General features: G+C 44.2%; 1 protein-coding gene across 1 annotated transcript in view; it reads right to left on the bottom strand.

Annotated features, from left to right (window-relative positions):
• LGR4 (leucine rich repeat containing G protein-coupled receptor 4) overlaps nt 1-21308 on the bottom strand; it is a 107521-nt gene extending 86213 nt beyond the window's left edge. The window contains exon 1 of the mRNA XM_083164215.1: nt 20839-21308. Coding sequence (XP_083020341.1) covers nt 20839-21050 — 212 coding nt within the window. The 5' untranslated portion in view covers nt 21051-21308. The remainder of the gene's footprint in view (nt 1-20838) is intronic.
• Nucleotides 21309-21750: the final 442 nt, after the last annotated feature.

Here is a 21750-nt window from a genome sequence, read left to right on the forward strand (position 1 = left end):
ACCACTAGAGGCCACTCAACGGACCATATTACTCCTTTTTGTACTAAAAGAGGTCAAGAAAGTGAAAGCAATTTTTGTAGGGACACTGAGGTGTTTCAAAGTTGCTGGATATGGAGAGAGGGAGCTTATAAAAGACAGATTGGAGGTTGGAGCAGATAGGGACTGGGGGTGGAGTGTTTATGGTCTAAAAACTGTCACAGCTCAAAGTGAAAGACAAGTACATTGTAGAAGCCGTATTTTGATGAGATTTTCACTAGTAAATAATAATAATAATAATATCAATATACATTTTTGAGATGCCAAGAAGAAGTCCCACTGCAACGTAATGTGGGAAATAGAAGTCCAACAAGCATAACAAAGTACAGCAATAAGCAGACAATCCTAAAAGCAAAAATACTAAAAATACTACAATTACATATATACCTGCTGCAGATTCTAGGAACAGGAGCAGGCAGAAATAACATACTGTATATACACACACACACTTCTCGATAATTGTTAATGTAGCACCGAGACCAGCTCTGTCGAGGGTCCCAGGGTGCAGAGTCTTGCAGGGCTTGGCCTCAAGTACACAGCATGGCTCATGTAACCTGTGGAATGCTGGGCCTTTGTACCTGAAGCACGCACAAGGGCTTCTGTTCAAAACCAGGAAATGCAGCAAAGTTTTCTCGATATTCTCACCTCTCTGGTGTATTCATCTACAATCATTATTAGTCAACACGGATGGGTTCAGGCAGGCCATTGCCATATTACCATGGTGTTTATGGAAGAAAAATTGTAGCGCACACAGTACACAGACAGGAGGAGTAAAAGATGTACAGAACACACATAAGATGTACAGAACACACATAAGATGTCCAGAACACACATAAGCCAGGAGAAGTAACGCAGTGACTCTCCGCTCTGTAGAACACATAACTAGCCACGGACAATGTGCGGATGAATTCTATTTGCTACACTGTCTATTGAGGGTTATTCTGCAATAGTAAAAACATCAATAAACATTTCAAAATGTTTGTTTGCTTATTAAAAAACATTTAATATGTTTCTGCCTGTAAGACTTGGTGCCTGGAATTGCTATCCTAGGTGGGAAGTCAGAAAGCACTCTGCGGTACAATGCTCCAAATCACACTATAAAGCCCCCAATCCAACCCCTCCACTGAGGAATACTCCATCCACTCTGCCAGGATCCGGGGGGAACTGTCAAACCCTCTACCGGACATTCCAGGTCTGTATTATACACAGAGAGACCAGAAATGAGTAACATGAAGGAGCCTTCACAGATCTGTGCAGCAGTTGCGTCAAACAGCCATGAGTATCGGAAAGTCTGTGGATGGGCGAGTGTCATGGGCATGTACTAAAATGTCTGGGTAATACGGATTGGTGTGTTCGGGGAGGGGAAGCCTTTAGCATGAGCTGGAACAAGTGCAAACACTAATGATTAGGTTTTGCAGGGACATGAGCACCCCCCCCCCCCCACACACACACAGACACACACACACACCCCGCAGTAGCTGCACCAATTCCTGCACATGGTGGTAAACCAGGCTTCCACGTGTGCTCACAACTGGAATCGGTACATCTGTCAGAATGAACTTCGGTCTACAGTCATTAGGTCGACTGGCTGGAAGGTCGACCTGATTTAAGGTCGACATGGGCCAAGGTCGACATGACTTAAGGTCGAATTTGCATAAAGGTCGACATGAGGAAGGTCGACTGGTCATAAGGTCGACATGGGTTTTTCACTTTTTTTATCCGAATGTCGACACAGTCGACATGGACACAGTTGGCAATGAGAATCGGACCCTCGCATCGCTCGCAATGCATCGGGCACGGTGGCTCGCTTCGCTCGCCACAGCTTTAATAACCTCCTCCACGCCCTAGTGGATGGTAGGGCATGAAATACCGCCTGTCGGCACATGTCGGCTCAAGAAACAGTGAAAAACCCCATCGACCTTATGACCAGTCGACCTTCCTCATGTCGACCTTTATGCAAATTCGACCTTAAGTCATGTCGACCTTGGCCCATGTCGACCTTAAGTCAGGTCGACCTTCCTGCCAGTCGACCTTCCTGCCAGTCGACCTTCCTGCCAGTCGACCTAGTGGGGTCGACCTAATGACTTTAGACCTAAGTTCATTCTAATAGATGACCGCTTCCCCTCACAACTACATCCACTGTGACTTAAGATCAACCCTCTTCATTTTTATTGCATTCATTTATTGTGAAGAGAAAACTGCATAAACAAGTGCAAACGAAAACTGCTCGAACACATCATATTGCAACATCGCTCAATATAAATCTTATTAATTGATATTGCGGGGGAACAGTCACACCCAGTAAATAATAAAGGTTAAAAAAAACGACATTAACCTTGTAAGTGCCGGATGGCATTTCAGTAACACAGCCACCATAGAGGCGCCACAGGCCATGACATTGTGGTGGGGGTTTACTATCAGATAAAGGTTCACCACACCCATTATGTGATAACTATGGGAAGAAGCCAGGGAGATAGTCTCAAATTACCGCATTTCTGGGCAGAACACGGGTCAGGTTGCTCAAGTCGAATTTCCAGCAATAAATCAGCAGCTTTCTGACCATGACTGGAGGACATGTCAGCTTCCATTTCCACAGAATTCTGATGTATATATGACCGGGATGTAAAACTATTAAACACCTCTTTTGCAGCTAATGAGCTCCCATGAGCACATAATCATGTGAACAAGGTGTCCCAGATTCATTCAAAACAATGGATTCATCAATGAATGCAGAGGTCCTACCATTCGCAGCCACTGTCAACGTCTCAACACCCCCCCCCCCCTATTTTGGAAAGTATACATGTATTAGTTCAGCAAGAAGTGACAACTTAAAACATGTATCTCTGTTATAAGCACAGGAATTCGGATTTAAGAAATCACAACAGTTTAAATTGGACTAGACTCTAGTGCTCGAGTACTAAGGGCCTAATTCAGTCCTCATTGCGGTGCACATTTTGTTTGTAAATGGACAAAACCATGTGCGCTGCAGGTTAGGCAGATGTAATTTAGTTAGATTTGGACGAGTTTTGTTTCTGTGCAGTGTGAATACTGGCTGCTTTATTTTTACACTGCAATTGAAATTTCAGTTTGAACACACCTCGCCCAAATCTCCAGCAGAATGATTTCCAGCCTGAATTCACGATTTAGACGGCTCGTATGATGTATTGTGTGCGTGTTTTTGCGCATATCGTGAGGTGTGTATTGTGAAATGGATCCTATGATATCTGAAGATGCTGCCAGTGACCAGTATGCTGGAGTTGCAGATCTTATGTGAAATTACACACATCAAGGGAATTGTGACACGATCCGGATACACACTAGACGACTGCGGGTCATTGCCTATACTGTACACACTAGACTTTTTTTTTATTAAAGGGCGATATCTATTGATTTCTTGTCTAGTGTATATGGGGAGTAAAGGTGCCCACACACTAGAAAGATCTGCGATCATAAGATGTGCGCATAAATTAGCCTTCAAATCTTTTGTCCGATCTGGACAAAAGATTTCAGGCAAGCGCACATCTTTACCAAAGATTTTTCTTAAGATCCCGTGTGCGTTCCTATGGATCTTTTGTTAAATCTTCTGATCTTTTGTGCAGCACGTAAGATCAGAAGATTTAGCAAAAGATCCACGGGAGCGAGCATCGGCCGATTTTCGACCGATTTTCGACCGATTATCGGTAAATATCGGTCGATATATCGGCCGATTTATCGAAAATCGGCCAATCGGACCAAAAATCGTTCTAGTGTGTGGGCACCTTAAGGTTGACAGCACAATTCATTTAAGAAGCGGAATTCAAATTTTAAATAGGGGTCACTGCAGAGCTATTCAATTGTTGCTCCGTTCTGGAGCAAACAGCTGCCAACGCCTTTATTTCAGCTCATACCACACGGAGGTGGAGAGTTGGGAAAAAAAAATCTAACTCTCTATGCACATGTTACATCTGCCCCACCTGCAGTGCAGCTTGATTTTGCACATTTTGAGAACACATCTGTCCGGCGATCATGTCTAAATTAGGCCCTATATAACACAGGCTGGACAACGAATGCTTTGTGTTACCGGTTTTGGAGTCTACCAATTGTCTGTATTTGCTGAAAAATTAATCATATTTGAAATTAATTAGATATAGAACACTGGTATAGTGTGTGACTAACTGTGCAGAACCCCACTAGTACCAGAAAACAGCTACACTGTAACACTTCATATACAGACTCAGAGACTCAGTCGCACACAGATATACACTTGTGCTATCACATTACTCAGTTCCTTGTGTGTCCAAGTTGCAATGACGCAAGAAGACTCTCACATTTTAAAGTACACAGAAGGAATATATAAAAAGCAAGGCAATATCACAAACACTCATGTCATACGTTTCCGGGACCCAACACAAGATTCGCATCATATACCATAGGCGTAACTGTGGAGTTTGGATATTCTCCTCGTGCTTGCGTGGGTTTCCTCCGGGTGCTCCAGTTTCCTCCCACAGTCCAAAAAATATACTGGTAGGTTAATTGGCTCCAAACAAATTACCCCTAGAATGTCTGTGTGTGCGTGTACACGTGGAAGGAATATAGATTGTAAGCTCCAATGGGGCAGGGACTGATGTGAATGTTCAACTATTCTCTGTACAGCGCTGCGGAATATGTGTGCGCTATATAATACCCCTTTCACGTCGCAGCTAATTACCAGGTAAAAGCAGGTTCTACCCGGTAATTAGTGCGGTGTGAAAGGGGTTACCGGTTACAGCTAGCCGGTAGCAACATGGCAATCCGAACCGGGTAAAAAAGCAGAGTTCTTACAGATTTGTTGCCGTGCAGTGTGAACGGGTTAAAACAGGTGGAGTGCCCCGTTTCCCGTTCACACTATGCAGAAGGCAGTGCCAGCTCTAAGCGCTGCCTCCTCCCCCACCCCTGATGATGCGCACATGCTCTGTTGCTCCCCCACATGACATCAGCGAACCGGCAAGAATGCTGGTTCGCAGAGGCAATCTGAACAGACCGCACATGCAGGGTTGCACCGGGACTGAAACGTTTCAAAGTCCCGGTGTGACCCTGCATTTGCGATCTGGAAGCGGTATAAGAAACGGTTAATAAATAAACAAATACATATATGAAATCACTACGGACAGTAATACCACAGTGTAACAGTAATACCAGAGAGCACATAAAGCTGCAGGGATGGAAACATTCGTAGAAAAATTTATCAGCGTGGAACAGATTGCACTGGTTATTCAGTGTTTGCTCCTGGTAGAACTTTTACTAAAACTGATTTGCTTGTATTCTCTGTACACAAAGCAGGTTGAGAATGTGTGTATCTCAGGCAGTGAGGCCCGACACGCATTGTCAATGGCATAAATCACTTGTGTGGACAGCTTGGGGCACTGCCTTGTTTGGAAACGCTCACTGAGCAACACAGAGTTTACTCCATACAAATGTTACAAAGGCCAAAGGGCAGGGAAGGTAATTATTGTGAGGAAATCTCTCACAAGCCATGGAGTACAGATGAGAGGAGATTGTACAGTGGATCAGGAAGGTAAATTGGGGGAGAGACACAATTTGTCTTTTAAAGCTTTCACCTAAGGACAACTCCCATTGGCTAATCCCAATCAGGAGCACTGAGCGAGAAAGCCTATTAGAACAGAGGGGATTCACATTCCAATGTACAGAAATACTGCAAGAACCAAGACAAGTACCAAGGCTGCTGACTCAATACTTAGGGCCCAATGTTGCTCAGAACCTCCGGTTTATCAGGAAAGAGTGTTACACCACTTTCACACCAAAACGCAGAGTCGCACCCAGGATTTTGTCCACCGCGATCCCCCGGCGGAGGCAGATTGGAGAGGACATCTCTATGCGCCTGGAAATCTGCCAGCCGGGACCCCCACAAAGTCATCAACACACTGGGGGCAAGCCCAGCACCAAGGTAAGCTACTGGGCTGCCCCCAACTTCAATACGCAGCCACAGACATCCATTCACCTCCTCCGCATAATACAGCAGTGGAGGCTTACGCGCCCCCTGCCCAACCTCCGGACTGACTGCAGGATGCTGTGGTCGGGAGGCAGGGGCTCCGTCATTGGTGGAAACTGGTCCAGCGTCGGATGACCCAGGATACCCGTTTACACTGCAGGAAAATGGACCCAGGTTTTTTTTTTTTTCCAGTACCGCTTTTACACCAGCACTGACCCAGGTCCACGAGACAAAAACCTGGGTTTTTGCCTTGCTGTAAAAGGGGTATTTATTATGCAGCCTATACACTTGTGAGCTATAGCATACAATTTCGACAAATTGCATTGCGCACGACAATCGCATGTGTCATCCAACACGATGCACAGACACATTGGTTGAATCTCGCATCTCAAGATATTAAGTGCTGCACATATTTATCGCATCGCAAGTTGGTTTTTAAACACATGCTATTTATTGCAATGCGATGTGCGATCTGTCAGTTTATATACCATCGGATAGCCCAGCCCTCATTACGTCACCCGATTCCAGGATGCAATGGGCATACGATTTACAGGGTGCCTATAATTGTGCATGTGGTTTGTGGACCGGTGCCTGGTTAATAAGCAACGAGTTTTAAATAGCTAAACAAATAGGCCCCTATAAAACAGTTGTGTGTCGTCTAGGTAAATTATGTTATTGCAGTAACTTTAGAACTGGACATAGTACTGTAGAAGGGGCTACAATGAATCAACATACAAATTGCACTGGACAATGAATGCTTATAAGCCAGACAAGTAGCGGTTATGTTTGGCCTTTACTGATCGCAGTCGTACTGCACCTTCAGGTCCAAATAGCTGGGGTGACAACACAATGGACAAAGCTTCTTTTTTTTATGGATTTAGATGGGTTCGGCGGATATAGGGAGACTCCTGCTGCTTTGGTAATAAATGGGCAAATGGTATTCCTAGGTCATTTGTCATAAAGGAAGGGGAAAACTTGGAAACCAACATACTAAAAGTTCAAACGTAGCAGGCAACACTGTATATAGGTACGTAGGTCAGAAAGATGCACCCTGGGGACGCTTTACACCAGGGGTGGCCAAACCGGTCTTCGAGATCTACCAACGGTCCACGTTTTCCAGGTTACCCAGCTGCTGCGCAGCTGTAGTCATTACTAACGGTCACATTCCGCAGATCACCTAGCTGGTGCACAGCTGAAGTCATCACTAACTGTCACATTCCCCAGACCGCCTAGCTGGTGCACAGCTGTAGTCATTACTAACTGTCACATTCCCCAGACCGCCTAGCTGGTGCACAGCTGTAGTCATTACTAACTGTCACATTACCAGACCACCTAGCTGGTGCACAGCTGTAGTCATTACTAACTGTCACGTTTCCCAGATCACCTAGCTGGTGCACAGCTGTAGTCATCACTAACCAGGGGTCGGATCCAGGATAAAATGACAGGGGGGGCACCATGATAAAAAAGGGTTTGGTGGGGGAGGGGCGGTGTTAGTGGTGCCAGTGTACATGCTAAGAGAGTGGCAGGAGAGGGTGGGAATGGAATAAAAAATAGACCCTGGCATTTAAAGTACGCAGGCCCACCATGGAGACAAAAGTGAAGGATGTAGTTGTGCGCGCACCAAAGGCGCGCTCCGGAAAAGGGTGTGTGGCCACTCAACAGGGGGGCGTGTCAACACTATACAACTATACTAGACCCCATTATACTTGCCCCTTACACATGATGCCAAATGGAATGAGCCAAAATTGACATAATGCCACATGGATTGAGCCAAAATTCAAATAATGCCACATGGATTGTGTCAAAATTCACATAATGCCACATGGATTGTGTCAAAATTCACATAATGCCACATGGATTGAGCCAAATGCATAAAATGCCATACGGATTGAGCCAAAATTCACATAATGCCACACGGATTGAGCCAAAATTCACATAATGCCACACGGATTGTGAAAAAATTCACATAATGCCACATGGATTGAGCCAAAATTCACAAAATGCCACATGGATTGAACCAAAATTCACATAATGCCACACGGATTGAGACAAAATTCACATAATGTCACATGGATTGAGACAGAATTCACAATACACTTCATAAACAAGGACATTGTCCACCAAAGGCTCGCATTAAACATTTACACCATAATGTCCATTACACGTTAAGTTACACGCCATTATGTTTTATGCCAAACACCATAATGCCTATTAAAAATTATGCTACATAAGTGCTGCTTCTCTACATGCTCATTGCCAGAGGTTCCATGCTCGTTGCCATGTGGGATTACATGCTCATTGCCAAGGAGGAATACATGCTCGTGGTAAATGGGGGACAGCCGCCGCCAAGCAGAAGAAGTGATAGCCACCGACAGTGGCAGAGCCTGGCTGTATTCAGAGCACTGCAGGTCCACTGCAGGTCCCAGAAAATGCATTCCCAGGTTGGCCCCTTTTACACCAGCCTAGTCCCTGCATTTTCTGGTGTGAGGGGGAGAGAAAACCACCCCTCCCCCCTTTAACCAGTTATCTCATTTAACCGGCTATATCTTCGGAACCAACTGACCCATTTACATGAGACAAGTATTATATTGAAGAACTTTTGATCGGGCTTTGAATGATTTTGGTCCAGTGAAACAGGAACGTTTGGTTCCAGAGTAATCTGCCCTCAAAGAACATGAACAGCTATGAGATTACATTTAAAAAATAATAAAAATCGGTTTACATGCAATATCTCTGGAACCGATTGACCTATTTGGACCAGCCTGATATCATATTAAAGGCCCAGCGATTTGGAATTGAATGAAATCAACCACAAGCTTCTGTGATGCCAGATCGGGAACTGGCAGCCGTCGGAACCGGGTGGGGGTCGGAATTGACGGGTCCCATATTATCCTATGGGGAAAAAACGTTACAGGTTTGCAAAGCGATAGCTCTGGTTCCCGGGGGGCTAAAGACACGGGGCTGGGCTCATTGGAAAGCCCTGGTCCTTAGCTACAAAATAAATGACAGGGGGCACGTGCCCGGGTGCCCCCCCCCCCTGAATCCACCACTGTCACTAACTGTCACATTTTCAAACATGCTGCATTCATTCCTACTCTAGGCAGGTTGCCTGGAAAACATGCACCGTTAGTAGATCTTGAGGACAGGTTTGGCCACCCCTGCTTTACACACATAACCATAATGCTTTGCATAGACTTTGGTCCATTTCATTCTATTGGTTGAATCAAAGTCTGTTGACCTACAAAAACCTCACAGGAATTGTATTCCTCCAACGGAGTCTGTTTATCGAACGTTATAACCCACAGACTATGCTCGGCAAGGGTGCCATGCAATGCACTATGGGAAAGGGAGAGAGCCTTCGAGTACACCTGACCTACACAACCTGAGTGAAATATTAACAGCTCGGTCAACACACGGCTGTCATTACTGCAGATGGTCTGAGGAGAGAGAAACCTGTGCACATACTGAATTTCTCACAGCACTAGAACTTTCCACATCTGAGTGCAGGCTGTAAACATAGCTGGCAGCATTGGGGCACAAATAGCTGTAAACACGTGTAGGACACTGACCAAGGAAGCACCAGGGTCGTAGAGTGTTTCTGGAACGATTAATGGATTCAGTCGAGACACAGGATCAAAGTTCAGTTTAAGGAGAACGTACATTGCACAAATGCGTATGGTCCGGGTGCGTGGCCGAAGTTAAAGATTGGTGGTGTAATCGCACACATACAAAACAGTTGACAACAAATAGATGTAAAAGGGGAAAAAGCCAAAAGTACATAGAAGCTTCTAGTATAGTAGTGTTCATTCTTGCACCCTGAATCTTCCAAAACCCATGCAGTTACTCTTCCCTGCCTGGGGTGTTGCGCTCTGCTGTGGTGCTTCTGTGGTCTGTATTTCCACACTGATATACAAACCACACTGTGCTAGAAGCAATACAGCAGAGAGCGACCCCTCAGGCAGGGAAGAGCAACTGCATGAGTTTTGGAAAATGCAGGGTGCGAGAATAGGTAATGAGTGATTGAGTCGACATGCTCCACAGAAGGTCGAAACATGAAGTAGGTCAACATGGCTAAGTTCGACAGGGTTGGCACAAGCATTAGGTCGATAACGGCTAACCGTGAAAAGGTCGACATGAATTTTTAAAGTTTTTTGTCCCGAATGTCACTGTCAAAGTGTACCGCTTCCCCTTGCATGGGTGTTCCTCCATGCTCTAGTGGGAGGTCGGGCATGAAATACCACCTGTCGGCACATCGGCTCGTAAAAAAGTGTCGACCTGACAACCTTGACGACCTATTTCATGTCTTGAACGTTAAATATAGCCGTGCCATGCTATCCCTTTAAACCGGGACGCTCATGAATTACACAGGTTCAGTGGTTGGCTGTCAAGCCTGCATTTCACCTGGTTTTAATAACCACCAAACCTGTGTAATCCATAAGTGTCCCGGTTTAAAAGGGTTAGCACCAGATGCACTAAGTTTCAAAAGTGATAAAACAGAGAGTGAAAAACCTACAACCAATCAGCTCCTGCCTGTCAGTTTTCAAACCCAGCCTGTGACAGGACAGTTAAAAGCCGATTGGCTGCTGGATTATCACTCTTCATTGCATCACTTTTTAAAACGATCAGAGAATGAATCTAGAGTGCAATAAACTCACCCGAGTGCAGGGCTTTCATAAAGCAGGAAATAGTTTTTTTTTCTATAAAGCTGTTAAAAAAAATACTGCAGGTAACCTGATAACAGAAGACAACAGCAAACACCTGGATACAGTGTTACAAGAGGCCATTTCCTTCTGTAAATAATCTTCTATGTTAGGTTTAGCGGCAACAAACACAAGTAATTAAGTCACTAACGGGAGGTAAATGTATTTTACATGAAAGGAGCAGAATATTATTCGCCTCCATTCAATATTCTTATTATTATTACACGGTCTTTATACATTACCGTCCCTGTATACAGTCATGACAGACAACCTGACACTTCAGAGGCTTCTTTAACCTTGAAATGGGCTGAACATTACTTTTGATCTCCGTAATCACAAGCATCAGGAGAAGGGGACCGCAAGTGAAGCCAAGGCTAAAATAATATAATATACAAGACCAATACAATAGTAGAGGACACAATGACACATGTCTTTTCTGGCCAGAACGGCATTCTATATACTGTACCATCATAAGTGACCTAGACTGCAACAAAGAAACAAACGTAACAAGAATAGCTCAATTTAATATGCCTAAAAAAAAAACGTCCTTTAAAACCAGAGATGCATGAATAATGGGCCAGATTTGGGACCAGTTTTCAAATATGCGCATGTGTAAATCTGTGCGAACGCCTTTGGCGAGTATCACAAGCACTAAAAAAAAAAAAAAAAAAAAAAAAAACTAAAAATTTGATGGTCGGAGACCATTGAATGATTTTTCACACGCGCATGCATCCACTCGCACGCAAATGCCTAGCAAACAGGTCTGAAAGAGTCCCAATGTGTTTTCTCCGTATCATAACCCATAAACATACAGTTCTTCATTCATAAAACCATTTGCCAAGCGCACCCATCCTTCATACAGCACAAATAACGTACTATAGTCACAGCTTATGCCGGTGCCGCCTGGACTACCTGCCACAGTAAACCGATCAGCAATATATTCTAGGCGTATTATTCCCTGTACCATATCCGCAGGACCGCACCTCGCCAGCACACGGATGCACTATATACAATCCTTCGTCACTCTCTAGACCAGTGTTTTTCAACCAGTGTGCCGTGGCACACTAGTGTGCCTTGAGCTGTTCTCAAGTGTGCCCCCACATCTAGAGATGCCCAAACCCATTTACAGCCACCACCAGTTCAAATGTAATTTACTGATCTCTTCTTTTCATGTAAAGGGCCAATTTATTTTATTTTTGTTACCTGTGGAGATCAGTGTGATTGTTATTAATGTGGGGGCCAATAGGTTTGTTTTTCCTGTGGTGGCCAATGTGTTTTGCCCTGTGGGGATCTCATGGTGTGCCTTGGCAATTTTAAAGTCCTATTTAGTGTGCCGCAAGGTAAAAAGGTTGAAAATCACTGCTCTAGACCAATTATCTGTCAGATTCCACAACAATGAAATAACAGTTGACAAAATGAAAACTGTACTAAAATTCCAGGAACCGTCCAAGGTCCCCGGTCCAGATGGACTCCCCATGGTCTATTATAATTCATATACAAACATTTTTATTTAAATGCTCTGCAACAAGATTATCTGGGATGGAAAGAGACTGACAATGAAATGTTTAGTCCTAGCAGGAACCACAGTATAAGGAGGGACTCTGGGTCCCCACAGGCAGTGCATCTTATTGTAATTAGGTTTTGGCATCTTGCCCCCCACACTACCCTATACATTTACCAAACCTTCTAAAAAACGAAGAGGTGATGTTGCCCATAGTAACCATATTCTATCATTTCCTAGCCACTTCACAAATAAAAGAAATAACAAAGATATGATACTATTAAAAAAGTACTGTTCCCATTACAATCCTATCACCCAAGAGAGGAGATACTAGGAGCTCATTCGCGGCAATTATTGGGGCAATTCCTCGTTGTGCTGCTGACTGGGGAACTATGGGAAATGGAGCATCCAAGACATTGATTCGCCGATTCGAATAACGGACCATGGAGGTTGGCTGAATCAGACCTTAGATAAATGACCCACACAGGGCCACTGACAGGGGTGTGGCTATGGGTACAGCTGTCCCGGGCCCCGGCCTCTGGAAGGGTAGATGCCGAGGGGATGATGGAAGGTAACGATGCGCCGCTGCCACCGGTAATGAGTAATTAGGGAGGGGGAAGAGGGACCGGACCAAAAATTCAGGGCAGCGGCCATAAGCCCAAAACTCAACTGAAGCCCTCAAAATTGCCACTCAACGCCAACTCCACTCTTATTGGCCTTTTGCGGTTAAAGCATCCACCTTCTACCTATACAACCTATCACTGAACAGAAGCCATCTTTGTTGGTGATGCACAAGTACTCCCAATATTTGCACCAATGCAGCCACTAACCATAACGCCATGGCATCTTTCAATCATATGTGCGGTTAGCAAGCAACACCCGTTTTATTTTTTTCTTAAATGTGTCCTATGCTGTGACCTACATAAATCTGTATGGGAATAGGTCCTAGCCATAGCCGTACCTTGTCCCACAAACCTGCTAAATGCATAGAATCTGGAAACTTTTCAGATTCTTTGTGTTAAAATCCAACTTAAAAAAATAAAACTAACTGAATAGCCGCGGGCGTTAGAGTCCGAGGTTACCCCCTTTTTCAACTAACGGCGCTAACTGAATCTCACCTCAATCAAGCTCAGGTTTGATAAATATAAAACAAATTAACAATCAATTAAAAAAAGCAACTGGCCACAGATTGATTCTGCAAGTACTACCCTAGCGAAGCGATTGAGTGTATTGTTGTTGAAATGGGGTAAACTCACAAAATGGCCGCCTTTTGTGCATTGCCAACAAGAACATCAAACGGAAAAGGGAATACACTGGCCTACCCCATTCAGCGGCGGGTATGGAGAGCAAATCTGAGTAGTAGACAGGATAATCCATCAGCAAAAAATATGAAAGGAAATCCAATGTATCCCTCCCTTACTGAGTCGTGTACAGAATAGATCAGATCTCTGATCATCACCTTCTCATCTTCACCTGTTACTAAGGGCTTTTAAAAAGATTAAAGTGGCAATTTCATTTGACAGTCCCATTCACAAAACAAGAAAAAAACATTACGGTACAGTTCAAAAGGCTCATAATCATCTCAACACAAAACACATCTAAATGAGTATCAGACTAAATAGTCTGTTCAGATAAATGGGAGCTGCAGAGAACAATTACTTAAACTCAACATAAACATAAGAGGTGTTCATCATTTTGGATTATTAAAAGGTGTAACTATAAAGGACACGATTACCCATCGCACAGAAGGTGACAATGTTTTCGGAAAACACAGTCATTGGGTCGTTTGACCTAATATTGTTGAGTAAACAGCCTATGAACGGACATCGCATAAGTGAAGGCCAAACTATCCCTTTATACTGGAACTCTCATGGATTACGCAGGTTGTGTTCCAGATTACTGACCAGGTGAAATGCAGGCCTGAAGTCAGCCAGCCATAGAACATGTGTAATTCATGAGTGTCCTGGTTTAATGTGATAGTATGATCAGCGTACTTGTAGACGTGTTGTATTCTCATTTTTATATCAAGTACTAGTTAAAAGCCTATCAAAATGGCAGCTTCTGCAATGTACTTTCACTTTGAGCTGTGACCGTTTCTAGCCCACAAATTCTGAGACCAGAGATTGTCACTGATGAAAATGTCACACTGCCGGGAGAAGAGGCTTCTTCAACCAGTGACCATTAGGGGGCTGAAAACGGGAGCACGCACCCGGCGATTTCTCACCGGTGCACACTCCAATCCAGCGACCTTATTGCCAGCGTGTACGCACCTTAAGACAGTGATCCTGCTTCTTGTGTTTAAACAAATAATAGGGGTAGGGGGGGGGGGTCTATTCATACGGCTTACGTTCTGTAATGTGAATCATACTACATCCATTTTTGTAACTGAAGTACAATTTCCAATGTATACACATTTCTTTGCCTCTTCATGGCAAAAAAGAAATCATATTGAAAACTGGCACACTAGCATGAATGTGGCCCGTATGTTTCTCCAGGAAACCAGGGGGCATGCCAAATTGACGGCCAAAAAAGACCTGTCACTTCTGGATGCCAAGAAATAAAAGTCTGTTTATGGAGATAGAACAATGCGAAGCAAGTACAAAACAGGAGTACTCCAACGTGCGGGCTGCGTCAGCATCTGTGCTAATACTACTGTGCATCCAACGTGCGGGCTGCGTCAGCATCTGTGCTAATACTACTGTGCATCCAACGTGCGGGCTGCGTCAGCATCTGTGCTAATACTACTGTGCATCCAACGTGCGGGCTGGGTCAGCATCTGTGCTAATACTACTGCGCATCCAACGTGCGGGCTGCGTCAGCATCTGTGCTAATACTACTGTGCATCCAACATGCGGGCTGTGTCAGCATCTGTGCTAATACTACTGTGCATCCAACGTGCGGGCTGCGTCAGCATCTGTGCTAATACTACTGTGCATCCAACGTGCGGGCTGCGTCAGCATCTGTGCTAATACTACTGTGCATCCAACGTGCGGGATGCGTCAGCATCTGTGCTAATACTACTGTGCATCCAACGTGCGTGCTGCGTCAGCATCTGTGCTAATACTACTGTGCATCCAACGTGCGGGCTGCGTCAGCATCTGTGCTAATACTACTGTGCATCCAACGTGCGGGCTGCGTCAGCATCTGTGCTAATACTACTGTGCATCCAACGTGCGGGCTGCGTCAGCATCTGTGCTAATACTACTGTGCATCCAACGTGCGGGCTGCGTCAGCATCTGTGCTAATACTACTGCGCATCCAACGTGCGGGCTGGGTCAGCATCTGTGCTAATACTACTGCGCATCCAACGTGCGGGCTGCGTCAGCATCTGTGCTAATACTACTGTGCATCCAACATGCGGGCTGCGTCAGCATCTGTGCTAATACTACTGTGCATCCAACGTGCGGGCTGCGTCAGCATCTGTGCTAATACTACTGTGCATCCAACGTGCGGGCTGCGTCAGCATCTGTGCTAATACTACTGTGCATCCAACGTGCGTGCTGCGTCAGCATCTGTGCTAATACTACTGTGCATCCAACGTGCGGGCTGCGTCAGCATCTGTGCTAATACTACTGTGCATCCAACGTGCGGGCTGCGTCAGCATCTGTGCTAATACTACTGTGCATCCAACGTGCGGGCTGTGTCAGCATCTGTGCTAATACTACTGTGCATTCACCAATGTGAGTCGTTCATCTGTTCCTGCCTGAAGGGGGCTGAAGCAGTTCACTGCCAAATTTGCCCCTGGCAAATGGAAAACAGTTTCATAACCCTCTCAGTGGCAGCTTGTGCTTCATTGTTTGTTTTTCCTATTAAAAAAAGTAAGGTGACACAAGGAAAGTCATTTGCAGTCAATCGGAACATTGCACCTTATGTGCTAATGCTCGCACTCTCTGTATATTTGTGAGAATGTGTGCGTGTGTGTGTGTGTGTGTTTGGGGGATTTATTTATTAGCAGTTATTTATATAGCGCACACATATTCCGCAGCGCTGTACAGAGAATATTTAAATTCACATCAGTCCCTGCCCCAGTGGAGCTTACAATCTAGATTCCCTACCACAAATAAAACAAATATTAACCCTTTGAGTGCCAAGTGAATTTGTCAAAATAGGTGGGATAATTGCCCAGCAAACATTTCTATTCATCATAACGACCCACAAGCTTTACCTTATATAGGAAATAAAATCTCTTTTTTACACATTTTTTATTTGAATTTATATAACAAATGTGAGCGATGATGGCATTTTTAGTGGATATTATGATCATCTCTCGGCTATATTGGCACTCAAAGGGTTAAATAAGAAAATAAAATAGGTGTAAAAAAAATATAAAAAAAAGTGTAATATATATATATATATATATTCCAAACTTTTAAAATGGAAAAGGTGAATTCATTGTACCGTGCACACGGCATTTATTGTAGATTGTCAGATACTACATGTAGGAAGCCAAATATCCTGACTTGTTGCTGCTTGCTTGTTTACTTTGAAATTCCTTTACCACAATAGTTCTCAATCGTGTCTGTACAATCGCCAAAATATACAGCATTACACTAATGTAATTACATAATGTCTCCCTTCATTGTCCTGTTACCGCTGATGCTTTTTCTGAAAGACTAAAGTCTTCAGAGGTAGAGCAATTGCATTGTAGAAAAAAACGCTGATTAAATGAACCTGCGACCTACAAATAAGCCAAATGGGGTCAAAGTAACAAAAAACAAGGAAGCGTAAAAACAAAGTTATAGACAAGATCACACATGCCAAAAATAGGGACAGAATTGCCTTGCAATCATAACATATAGGAAGTTTGTATGGTGACCACAACAATCTTTACGCAGCCAATCCTGAAAACATCAATTTGAATGCATAACTGTTAGCACCCAATATGGCAGTGACAGGTAACCAACATCATGCAAGGTAGACCAATGGCATCTCCACCTATGTAAAAAACGACCTCATTTGTACTTTCTGGGAAGCGATTAGATGCCACATAATTCAGTTGGCATGGACACACCACATATATATCTACATGGACTAGAAGTACTTAGCAAAGTAAAATTTTTGTGGTTTACCCCTTACCCACAAAAAATAAAGTCTACCATGCTCAATTTTTTGCTCAAAACTTGTACAGAAAATATTGTTGTAAGAATTTGTGCTCTCAATATCCTATCAATTACACAAGTTTCTGCACAAAATGGCTGCCTCCGTTGTGTCAGGTAAACTTCAGGTAGTGTGTTCATTCTAGCACCCGCCATCTTTTAAAACCCATGCAGTTCCTATTCCCTGCCTGGGTTGTCGCTGTCTGCTGTGGGGTTTCTAGCACAGATCTGGGTTGCATATCAGTGCTGATATACAGACCACACTGTGCTAGAAGCACCACAGCAGACAGCGACACCCCAGACAGGGAAGAGGAACTGCATGGGTTTTCAAAGATGGCGGGTGCTAGAATGAACACTAAGTTAGGGATATTAAAATTGTGACTATATGAAAAGTAGGGATTCTCTGAGAACTGTAACGCCTGTACAGGACACCACAACCCTTTATATGGATGTATATGGGATAACGCAATCCCTCCTGTAAACAGTACTAATATTACAATTCAGCAAGGAGTTTGCTAACCATACAAAAAAAAAACTATTGTTGGAAAGGTCCTAAACAGAAATCCTCTAATATCCTTGAAAATTACAGTTGAAAAATCCATATAACACAACTTTTTATAACAAAAATGTGATGACAACCAAAATAACATGGAATTGCAAAACTATAGTTTATACAGATATAATTTACCATACTTATATAATCTAACAGATATTACATTATCACATTGTTCATATGTTCATATGTTCATATGTTGTATTCCAAGTTTTTTTTTTTTTTTTTAAGATCGGATAGAATACACATACACACACTCCCCACTTTAACCCTTTGAGTGCCAAGTCAATTTGTCAAAATAGGGGTGAAAATTGGCAAGCAAACAATTTTTATCATAATGTCCTGTAATGTCAGCCTGATATAGCAAATACCTTTTTTAATCAAGATTTTTTTTTTTAATTTGATTTATATAACAATTTATAACGAATTTTTAGCAGATACTTTGTGCATCTCACAGATGTTGGCCCTTAAAGGGTTAAAATAAAGTTCACCACAGCCATCTTTATTGAAAAAGGAGAGAAAGAAAAACAAAATATTCAAATGCAATTTAGATCATTTATTTTAATAAACTTTGAGCCTACATTACAGGTCCCAAATATGATTTTCTGTATAAAGGGAAATAGCTAAACCACAGGATAATTAAGAGGACTGCTTGTACTGGAAAGCGTAGTTGGGGGAAGAAAAAAAAAAAAAGTTCAGTCTTGCCAAACAGTTGACCTGTATCGCATCTGGAGTGAGGAACAAAAATCATATTGATTTAATTTATAGCCAGGACTTGTCTGGGATATAAAACCTGCAACAGCCTTGCAGAGGAACAAAGATAATGGACTATATACTACAGATAAGTCTCAATTTCCAAGGAAGTGCAGAAGTTTTATTCCTCACCCAAGGTCAATGTTTAATTCTTTTAACGGTCGAAACATTCCTTGACTTATACTAGACAATAAAACAGGCACTTTATTTATTTACAGTCTTGTATAGAGCGTTGCATATTTTGTTGTGCTTTACAAATGGAAACAGTGATAAAACAAACCAACATAGAGGTAGGAGGGCCCTGCTCGCAAACTCACAATCTATAGGGATAAACTTTAATGCTGTCTGAAGGTTCAACAACATAACACCCCCCCCCCCCCCCAAAAAAAAAACCCAGAGCAACAAATTTCTATTCAACTATGGTACAACAATGGGATCATGAAGTCATACAAATCTGTATAAACTATACAAAAAAGAGTGGCAGAAGTAAAATCTGTACGCGGTGTAAAAAAACCACACCAAATATACACGTTCCCACAAAGGAGCTGATTTATTTGTAGACGTTTACACTGCCAGAGGAAGTAAAGTGACACAGGAGGTACAAATGCCTCAAGAGAGTGTCATACAAATATACTGCTTGTCACATTAAGTTAGATGTTCTGCCGTGTAAGCACTTGCAGAACTGCATGTCCCAGCAGTCCATCGGTCACAAACATATCACTAGGTTCATTTTTTTGACTGCACATCTTCAGAGTACAATAGTTACATCAGTAACCAACACATACACGTCCCATAGTCCAGTACTAGAATTCCCAGACACCGTTTCCCAAGACCATCAGTCCCACTGTACGACACAAACACCAGGGCTGCACAGCATTGGGACTTTCTGGGTGGGAAGATAGGTCTGTAGGGGTAATTGCAGGAGGACTTCAACAATATTGTATTCTACTGAAGGGCTTGTCATGTACCAACCTCTGCAGGGAGAGGGGTCTTTATCTTATACCTATAGACAAAAAGCAAAAACAGACCCGACCACAACACCACACCAAAACTAGACTGCCAGCCACAACACATGTATACAAACTATGCCATTTGTATTCAGCATAATGACATGTAGTGTTTCCCTTATACAGGATATATAATCTTTTTTTCTTTGAATTTATATAACAAATGTGAGTAACGCTGGGATTTTTTGCAGATATTTGTGCACCTCTTACAGATGCTGGCACTCAAAGGGTTAATAGAAGACTTGCAAGAAACAATCTATATAGATCAGTCCCTGCCGCAGTGGAGCTTACAATCTATAGCTACACACTTTTTCACAAGTTTTACATGGCAATTACTCTACACGTATGTGTTGGGATTGTGGCATTAAACCCATACAAAGAAAGAACATGCCAACTCCACACAGATAGACTTATCAAAGAAACACAACTATTGGATCAACACACAAAAGTGTCCATTTGAAAGGCCACAAAAAGAAACCAAGGTTTATTTGGTAGCTACAATAACAAAGGAATTTAAAGCATGAATTCAGATGAATCAAAGAAATTGATGGCAACTTTGATGCCAGTTACAGCAGGGGACGCAAAACTCTTCAGACAGCGGGCACTGCCAGAACCATTGTAAGCAGCCAGTAGTGACTTCTATGGTAATATCTCCACCATGATCTGGGTGCGATGTGACCTTTACCTACTATGCAAAGTACAAGGTATAAAGAAAATAGAATATTCTCCCTACACAACAATGTCAGTGAATAAGCAAAGCCTGTAATAAATCAACTTCCAAATATCATCAATAACAACAACAATGATTCAGATGAGGAGACTGTCAGCAGGATAAGTTGTGGTCACCACTATCACCAGAGTTCAGGGTTTAAAGGGCTTTATACAGAATGCCAGGGCTATGGAATAAGCAGGTGACTGGCAGGATGGGGGCAGTGGTGACCCAGCTGTGGGGCACTGCAGGAGTTAGGTTATCATACAGGGTAGCAGCAGGAGTGACCCTGCCCTGGATTCTGCATGGGGGGGTGGGGGGGGGACTCTGACCCATGCATACAGTGATGGGGAGTGTGGGCTGGGGCAGAGGGCACCACACTGACCCCCTGGTACCGAGTCACAGTACTATGCCTAGTACCCACCAACCTGCATCTGCCCCTTGCTAGGGAGGGAGGGGGGGCACCCCTACCCCCTATCTGCCCCCTGCACCTTCCCCCCACCTGCCTTACTCACAGCATGTTGGTGAAGACGCTGAGACCCCCGGGCACAGCCAGCAGCCCTCTCCCGGAGCAGTCCACTCCTCTCTCCGCGTTGCAGCGGCATGGCACCGGGCAGGGGGACGGCGATGAAGCCCCGCTGGGCCCACCTGAAGAAGGGGAGATCAGCAGCAGCGGTAGTAGGAGGGCGGGCAGAGCTCGCAGCCAGCCGGGGCGGCTCATCCTCATCCTGGCCAGTGTGGGCTGCAGTAGGAGCCTCCGCTTGTGTGCAGACAATGAGCGCGGCGGCGGCGGCAGGGAGGGATCAGTCCATGCAGCGCTCCCTCTCTCCTCTGCCTCCCGCGATCAGTCCAGCGGCGGCGGCGGCACAGGGGGCAGCACCGGGGGCAGCTCCTATCCCCGCCTCCTCCTGCTCCGGGCAGCGCAGCGCTAGTACCAGGGACACAGTGTGACCGCCGCAGCCACTCCGCTGCCTCCTAGCGCTGCACGCATCAGCCAAGGTGCATGCTAATGAGCGGACAGCTCCCATTGGCCCGCACGCGTTCGTATGCAAATTCCAGCACAGACACACAGTCTTCTTTGGGATTGGTCGGTGGTTTGGGGGGCGTGGTCATAGTAACACTGGGCCGTCTGGCTGCGGCTGCTGCTGCTGCTGCATACAGGGGTCTGTAGTGAGGAATAAAATCCTTCCTCAGTGTACACTGCTGCATGAGGGGGGCATAGGTGTGCGCACATTGGGGCAGATGTATTAAGTTGTAACGGTACTTGTGAATTATCCGGGCTGCCGATTTTGTCCTTAAGTTTAGTTAACTTAAGGACACCCGACCGACGCGATGCCCGCGATTTACCCCCAAATCGCGGGCATCACGTCAGTCGTGGCCATTATAAGGGGCCGCGATGCCCGCGATTTCCCATAGACAGTAATGTT

This window comes from Crinia signifera, chromosome 11, assembly GCF_055691185.1.
Source record: "Crinia signifera chromosome 11, ASM5569118v1, whole genome shotgun sequence".
In the NCBI taxonomy this organism is placed as follows: Eukaryota; Metazoa; Chordata; class Amphibia; order Anura; family Myobatrachidae; genus Crinia; species Crinia signifera.